The sequence below is a fragment of the Corylus avellana genome, chromosome ca6 (genome assembly GCF_901000735.1).
Source record: "Corylus avellana chromosome ca6, CavTom2PMs-1.0".
Classification (NCBI taxonomy): domain Eukaryota; kingdom Viridiplantae; phylum Streptophyta; class Magnoliopsida; order Fagales; family Betulaceae; genus Corylus; species Corylus avellana.
Window position 1 is genome coordinate 26,814,116 of NC_081546.1, and position 7,838 is coordinate 26,821,953.

Genomic DNA, 7,838 nt, shown 5'->3' on the forward strand with positions numbered 1-7,838 from the left:
AAGTGTTTCAGTGAACCAGACAAGACACAACATATGCCAGCATATATCACTAGTCATTAATCCACTCATAGAAATATGCATCTACTTCAAGCATATACCTGATTAAAATCCCCTGTATGGTAGAGAACTACAGCCAAAAGACTATATGCTCCAGCTGTCATTCGATGATAAGGACCACAGACAGACACAAGTTTTGAGAGTGCCTTCAAAATTCCAGATGAAATAATAGCCCGTTAATTGAAAATTTATTTAAGAAAAGAACAAAAAAGTAAAAGACAAATAGAACAAAAAAATTAAGAAGTTGTTTTTCAATACCTTCGTGCCATAATTAACAGCATCCTCCAATTTGCCTTTGTCCAAGGAAGTTTTTGAAGACTCCAACAATGTACGCCCATCAGCAGAGGAACATGCAACATGCTGTGGGAAAGAGTCAACATTGTCAAAGTACTGCTAGAATCCTAAAGAGAATTGCAATTCCCAGTTTTTAACGTGAAAAATGGATTATATGTTACCTTATAAACGGGGACCATGCTAATGATATCTGACTTCCTAAAAGGTAATGCACTGTCCATATCATAGTCCCTAGGAACAAGCTCAAGTCCAACCTGACAAAAGATGAATCCATTTAAAGCTGGAGACAAAAAAACATTCACTTTGAGGGAAGATGGATAATAATGTGGGAATCTAATCCGAACCTTGTGGCACAGCCCACGGAGAATGGCAAACTTTCTCAGATCCTCAGAGCTTTCACATTTCCAATGCCAACCAAACCTCTTCAAAAGGAATGCTTCCACCCACTTCCATTTTAACTTATCATCTTTAGTAATATCCACATCAGGGTTTTCAAGTGATGGTGTTCCTAATAATAAATTTAAACATGATGCTATTGACGCAGCCAAGTCAGCAACATTATCAACTGCTGCTACTACAGCTTGCAATATGTGCTTGTAGGCTCGAACAACCATCTCATGTATACAGAGTGATTGAACATGAGGAAGCTTATCTGCAAGTTCAACCTACATTGATAAAGCAAAAAATAAGCTTCAACAGCTCAGTCTGGCTAAATATATAATTCTTCCGAAACATCTCAGCATGAGAGTTATTAGAACTTGTTGTGCCATTCACAAAGGTGACTAGATTGAGCAGAATTTCTACGGTGTCATATGTGTAAACATAGGAAGATAAGAGGAAAAACAACATAGAAGAACCAATTTTACCATGTAGAGAGCACTAAATAAAGGAAATTAAATTTGCAGAAACTTCAGTGACTCAAGTCCTTAAAAAACGAATTTCACACAAGAAGAAGAAATTATAGGTATTGAGAACTTTGAGACTTCAACCATGTCCCGTCCAAAGTAATATTATTGATAACTATTAAAGTATTTAATTAAATGATAAAATTTACCCATTCATATTAGCTAAGCTTTTAAGATAAGTGGTGTTTTAACAATGACAATAAACTGGGGGTTTTAACTTTGACATTTACTTTGTTTGTTTTTGTTAGTTAGATCCAATAACAGTTGTTGATTTTTGTGTAGGTTTCATGGCAAACTGGAGTAGCATGTATCAGCGTAGGTGCAAATATGCAGTTGGAATATGAATAATAGTCAAATAGAAAAATGATTTCTACCCCAAATAAAAAAAGGGCAACCCAATCATCATGAAATGGTGGAAGTAGAATTAACAGAAATTTAAAATAAAACTAATAGTATAAAGCAATTACCACACGCCCTAGGGAACACATTTGCAAACCCCTGGTGTGCATAAAATCTGTCAATGTCCTTCCATCAACTGGCGAAAGTTCAAGGGACCCAAAATCTGCCACCTAATAAATTTGAAATCACAACCATCAAATAAATGAAGTCAAATGCCTCAGGGTAGAAGAGCATTTTGATATTTCAAGAACTAACCAGCTTTGGAAGTGCAGTATCAGCATAGTAATTGTGAGCCATTTCAGTCAACTCCTCAGGCAGCTGCAAATATGAAGGCACCAGGAAACATATGAATTAGAAAGGCAACATGAGATGAAGCAACAAGAAAAACTGTATTTCACAAGCATGTATCAAGAAGAATGCTCAATACCGAAATCTTCAATTCTTGGAAATGAGTTTCAAAACCATATAGATCAAATTGGGCTAACTAATTATTCTCGGGTGAACGCAGCTGGCAAACCTTATGATGAAGACCGGTCTCTGATTCTTTAAGGCGTAAATATGCTGGTTCAGGAAGTAGCTTTTTCCACATCATTTCCTTCTCCTTATCTTGCTTCTCCAATTCCTGCTGACTAATGTTTTCTGATCTCTTGTTTATGTCAAGGTTGTTATTCATAGAAACTTCCTTCCCCAGTTCAGCTTTGCTGCTTTTGACATCTGTTTTCTTCTTTATCTCCTTTAGCAGTCCACCTTGCTTCCCAAGGCCCTTTACAGCTGGCTCAGGCTTAGTTTCTTCAGCTTTCTTAGACTCAGTTTTCCCTGAAGCTTGGCTTTGCAAATGTTGCACCCAACATGCTCCGAGCTCCCATCTGATAGACCTAGTCTGTTTAGTGGGCTCTTCCTGAAACTTCTGCAAACTTTCTTCTAATACTTTCCTAACCAAAGACCTAGCACCACGTAAACTTTCAATGTCTGCACTCTGTACTCGTTGACCTGTACTAGACGATTGAGGAGTGGATGGCTTGTGTAATAGCATTCTCAAGCTGCAAGGTAATTCATACACAAAAAGTACATCAATCACTCATAATACCATCAAGGCTGCTGAATTCTTTACATTGAGTATATACTATATAGAATACATAGTCTATTTCTGGACAAAGTAAGAGGTGTCCAAAAAAAAAAAAAAGCAGATGATTGATCCTGCACTTTGGTCCCATTAATTACACAAATGAATAACGAGCCCTAGATAGATTGACTGACCTGTTGACATTCAAGGCATTGGCACCTCCTTCAGGCTGGTCATCAATGTCAATGTCCTGGGGGATAGGATTACCCTCCCAGTTCACTTCAGCTGAAACTTTCACAACAGCCGTATAGCCACAATGTCTAACTACCACAACACTTAAAGTAGAAGTATCCTGCAAGACCAAAAGATGACCTCAGCAACAAATATAACATGTTTTGACAACTTAATTTATCTATTCTATTTACTCACATGAACAGTAGCACTCTCATCAGCAGTTATGCCTTTGAGTAAATTTCTCCGAGCAAGCTCTTCCTGTGACATTCCAAGAACATGACTCCCATCATTTTTGCAATCCAACTTCGTGCTTGCATCAGGTACATCTCTTGTCACCTTAATATTTAAATCTCCAACCCTTTCCTCATGCGAGGTTGAAATGGTAGGATTACTGTCAATAAGATGCTTGATTGCTGCAACAGCTTTAAAAACTGACACGTCGACGAATAAACTGTGAAGCAGAAAGGCTTTCCGGTCTCGAATTTGCCTTTCTTCTGCCGTTTTACAAGGCATGGCTGCCAGAATGGCAAACTCCTTTGCCCACTGTCTGTAGTCATATTTTCCATCTCTTCCTTGCCCACCGCCATTTCCTCCCCAGTTTTCATCTTCCATGGGAAGTGGCGGGAAAACAGATGTGTTATCAGCAACAACTGGGGGCACAACCCATGTATTTGCCCGAAAACCGTAAGGAAGATTGCCAAACTGAAACAAAACACATGTGAATGTAAAATCCCTGATTATCATCAATGTGTGAAAGTATACAACGAGATTTACATACTTTATTATGCTCTGTGAAAGCTTTCATAAGGCCTTTGTACGCCTGCAAGCAAAAGATGATCAGTTTGATGACTACTTTAGCTTTTAATTAAAAATGAATACTATAGACATACACGCAGAGAAAAACTAAACAAAAAGGCAGAATAAACAAGAACAGCAAGTATACTAGAGAATACACAGCAAAACAAATGGTAATTATCATTTTAAACTTACGGCGTCAAAAGCCCTGCTTATCTGCTGCAGCAAACCAACCAAAGAGTGACTGAGAAGAGGGTGTTTCCCAGTAGGGTAGAACCCCTTTCTGGAAGCAACAATTGTCGTCGGCTTCCCGCTGCAAACTCGAACCTTCACAGTTACCACGGCCAATGAGTTCAGATCAAAAGTATCACCAGTTTCACTTCAAAGCTATAAAATTAAAAGAATGCAATGGGGTGGGGGGTCTCACATCAATTTGAAAGAAATCATCTTCTGTTTTATCTTCAAGGAAGGGACGAGTAGATCTTCGAATGTCTGCAAACCGAAACCGAAACACAATCAGCAAAGAAGCCTCATGTTGAACTGTGAAAAGGCATCATGCTTTGCACTCCCGAGTTTTTACATTAAACCAAAAAAATCCCATCAAGATTTTCAAGTAAACGAAATCAACAGGAAAAAGAACCTCATTAGAAATGCCCGAAAATACTCGTACTTTACGAAAGAGTCGCAAACTAACATGACCACAGAGTTGTCAAGCACACGTATGAAATTTGACGTGCAGAGAGCCCAAATGATACCGCCACATATAGCCACGTAAATTTGTATAAAATTTGCAGTACCTCTGGCACTACGCTTAGTTCATCATACATGCATGAAGCTTAGGAACTTATCGTTCACTAACCACGCATGACGCATGCACACAAGAAAAACAACATAAATGCCAAAACTCAAAACTCAAAAAAAAAAAAAAAAAAACTCAGAGTCCACAGAGGCATTTCCACAAACAGTTTATGTGCATGCAAACGAGAGAGCGAAGATAACTCACAATGCACCGGCGGCGTTAGATGCGAGAACGAGAAGAATTCGTAGAACTGGCCGAGCCTCGGCGGCGGGTACATCGACACGGCCGCGGCATCGGCTCGCTCGGTCCCATCAGGCCCGCTCTTGTTAAGCACGGGGCCGCCAACTCGCTGGGCCCCGCTTGATTTCTTGTGGGTCGAATCTCCACCATTATCCGAGGTCAGGCTCGGAGAAGGCTCGGCCTCCCCTATGCCGGGCTCTTTAGGCTGGGCCGCTCGGCCCGCTGCCTTGGGCGACGAGGACGACGGCCCAAACGAGTTGGTGCAGGCCACAATGTCGAGGAGTCGCCTGATGTGAGCGATTGCAAGATCTTCTGTATACTCCTCTGCATAAAAAACACAAAAAAGGGCCCACAAAAAAAATTTAAATGTAAATTATTGTTTATAAATAATTTATAAATTATTATTTTATCATATATACTATTAAATTCAATAAAATAAAATATTTATTATAAAATAGATTATCTTTATTCCAAGAAATATGGACCGTTGATCACCTTCCACGATGGAGAGGTGGCAGGGTTTGAGAGAGAGGATGTCCACCGAATCTTTCAGCCGCGGTCCTTTGACCTGCTCAATAGCAAAATGAGATGAAGTTAACCGTTTTTTGACATTATTTTCGTTATATCTAAAAAGAATTTATCTTATAAATCTAAATTTATGAAAAATAATTAATTTAGCAATCATATTTCGATCAAAAAAATTGCATATGTGGACCTTATAAAAATAAATAAATAAATTGGGGTCCACCAATTCATGCTAGCAAGTACAAAGAAGGGAAATAAAGAGTACCTCATGTGATAAGGAGAAGTTGGTCAAATGACACGTCTCGACATGGACTCCCAACAGCTTTCTCACATCTAAAATCCTGTCAGTGGAGATTCCCTACATGCCCCTCAAATTTAAATACACAAAAAGAAATAAAATAAAATGAGATATAATTCTAAAAATAGAAAGAGAGAAAAACACATAAGAGTTTGGAATTGGGGTTCACTACAAAAAAAAAAAAAAAAAAAAAAAAAAAAAAAATGGTTTACTAATGCTTGGAATATAAAACGCCTCTCATATGGATGTTTTAATGTGTAAATGATCCGAAATAAAATTAGCAACACCTGCAGAGAAAAACCTCCCCTTAAAAATGGGCATTCCAATAGAACACGCCCCAATTTAATTAATTAGGGGCGCTTGCTAACTAGGCGCCCCGAATTAAGGGCGCTTGGTATCCAACGCCCCAAATTAAAGGCGCTTGGTATCCAGCGCCTTGACACACCATAAAAATTGGCGTGTCCCGAATGCTCCTAATCAAGCGTTGCAAAATCAATTAGGATACTTTTTTGGCCAAAAACGTCCCAAATAACTATGTCACTAAATTATGTTTTTTTTTTTTTTTTTTTTTGTTAGTGGTTCTAAGAGAGATCAATTAATTGAGAATCATGCTTCATGAAGCAAAAATTATTAGCTAGTTCAAATCTCTTTACCCCTTTTTATACGGACATGTCGAAAAAGAGAGTTTGAAGCCGGAGATAGGAAAGAGTGAAGACTTTTAAAAAAGTCAAGAATTTGTGGCCCATTTTATTAAACTGTGAAGGCAAAAAATAACACCTGTGTGAACCTTAAAAGCTGCAGAACCTTATCTTGCACCTTAGCTGATATTAAGGAGTGTAATGCACATAGAGCAACAAATAGACAGAAAGGATTCAATACATTAGCATTATATATACAAACCTTGAGGGTCACTTGGGAGTCTTCTGGTGTTTCAACTGTAATCTCAATTACATTGGGCAAAACTGCAGACAATTATGAAAGTTTGATTAGAAACGGTAAGGTAGAAGAGCAGCCAAATTGAAGAAGAGCCCAGAAACTGCAACAGTTTTGGCTCAATTTGAGCTCAACTTATCTTATCTTTTCCCAAAAAGACTGAAAAGTATATATATAGAGACAGAGAGAGACAGGGAGACCTTTCTCTTCCTTCTTCTTCTTCTCTCCCTTGGCTTTATGGGGCTTCGTCTTGCCTGTTTTGGGAGCCATTGCAAATCAAAACTGTTGGATTAGTATTAAAACTTGTCTGCCTCAATTGGTTTAAGAGTGAATTTGCAGAATAAACAAGTTCCTCTGCATGCACAGTGCACTCTTTATAATAATCTCTCCATCCAAAAAGTCAGAACTTTTTCCTTTCTTTAAACTAACGAAACCATGAGACAGAGTGGAGCTAGAGCTCAACCTCAACAAGAACTCCACAACACTATATATCAAAGAGGGTATAGGAATGTCACTATAATGGAATCAATGGAGGATTGGAGCAGAGATTTGGAAAACAAAAAAAAAAAAAGGGAGGGAATTGAATCGAAGAGATAATAGTGTGGTGTTGTTGAGGATATTAAAGAGTTGAGGAGGATATAAGAGAGAGAGAGAGAGAGAGAGAGAGAGAGAGGTGTTGTGTGGTGGATAGGATAAGGTAGGCTAAGGCTTCCTCCCCTTAAGCAAACGCAGAGAGAGAGAGCATGTAAAAGGCTGGCGATTTGGGGCCTCTCATTTTTCTCCGCTCTCACCTTAACACCTCATCACCTCTCTCTCAAATCTTTTCTCTGGATATGTAGGTTTGTCATTGGAAAGTAGAAGCAGCTGATCAGAGGGTTATCTCATCTCCTTGCTACGTTGGACCGGGCCGCTTCTGATTTGTAGTGGGACCTATAGACGCCTGCCACGTGTCTCCAGTTGGTAATTTTTCATCCAAGACTGTCAAGTGTGGTTGCTTGTTCCCGAATTTGCCACGTATCAAATAAGAAATTAACGGATTACCATTTAGAGGTATAACCCGTTTGATTAAATGAGTCGATTTATGACCGACATATATAGTTTTATAGTTTATACTAATGTTTTGATAGGATTTGAACTTGACACATAAATACAAATTGCTATCCCTAGTTCGGACATAATTTTCTTGTAAATTGGGTTTGAAGAATTTTTTTTCAATCTAGTCTATAAAAAATTATCATGTGTCAATTGAACATGCGAGAAGCAGAGCAATTAGTTATATTGATCTAACGTTTATAC

At 38.5% G+C, this 7,838-nt stretch overlaps 1 protein-coding gene across 1 annotated transcript in view; it reads right to left on the bottom strand.

The window, feature by feature from the left end:
- LOC132183715 (protein REDUCED CHLOROPLAST COVERAGE 2) overlaps positions 1-6,990 on the bottom strand; it is a 13,181-nt gene extending 6,191 nt beyond the window's left edge. The window contains exons 1-17 of the mRNA XM_059597113.1: positions 6,743-6,990; positions 6,510-6,571; positions 5,577-5,669; positions 5,282-5,354; positions 4,751-5,110; positions 4,175-4,239; positions 3,943-4,074; positions 3,731-3,772; positions 3,148-3,654; positions 2,913-3,070; positions 2,173-2,695; positions 1,911-1,973; positions 1,724-1,825; positions 696-1,016; positions 513-605; positions 316-417; positions 99-203 (exon numbers count right to left, since the gene is read on the bottom strand). Of these exons, the coding sequence (XP_059453096.1) occupies positions 99-203; positions 316-417; positions 513-605; positions 696-1,016; positions 1,724-1,825; positions 1,911-1,973; positions 2,173-2,695; positions 2,913-3,070; positions 3,148-3,654; positions 3,731-3,772; positions 3,943-4,074; positions 4,175-4,239; positions 4,751-5,110; positions 5,282-5,354; positions 5,577-5,669; positions 6,510-6,571; positions 6,743-6,812 (2,871 nt within the window). The 5' untranslated portion in view covers positions 6,813-6,990. The remainder of the gene's footprint in view (positions 1-98; positions 204-315; positions 418-512; positions 606-695; positions 1,017-1,723; positions 1,826-1,910; positions 1,974-2,172; positions 2,696-2,912; positions 3,071-3,147; positions 3,655-3,730; positions 3,773-3,942; positions 4,075-4,174; positions 4,240-4,750; positions 5,111-5,281; positions 5,355-5,576; positions 5,670-6,509; positions 6,572-6,742) is intronic.
- Positions 6,991-7,838: the final 848 nt, after the last annotated feature.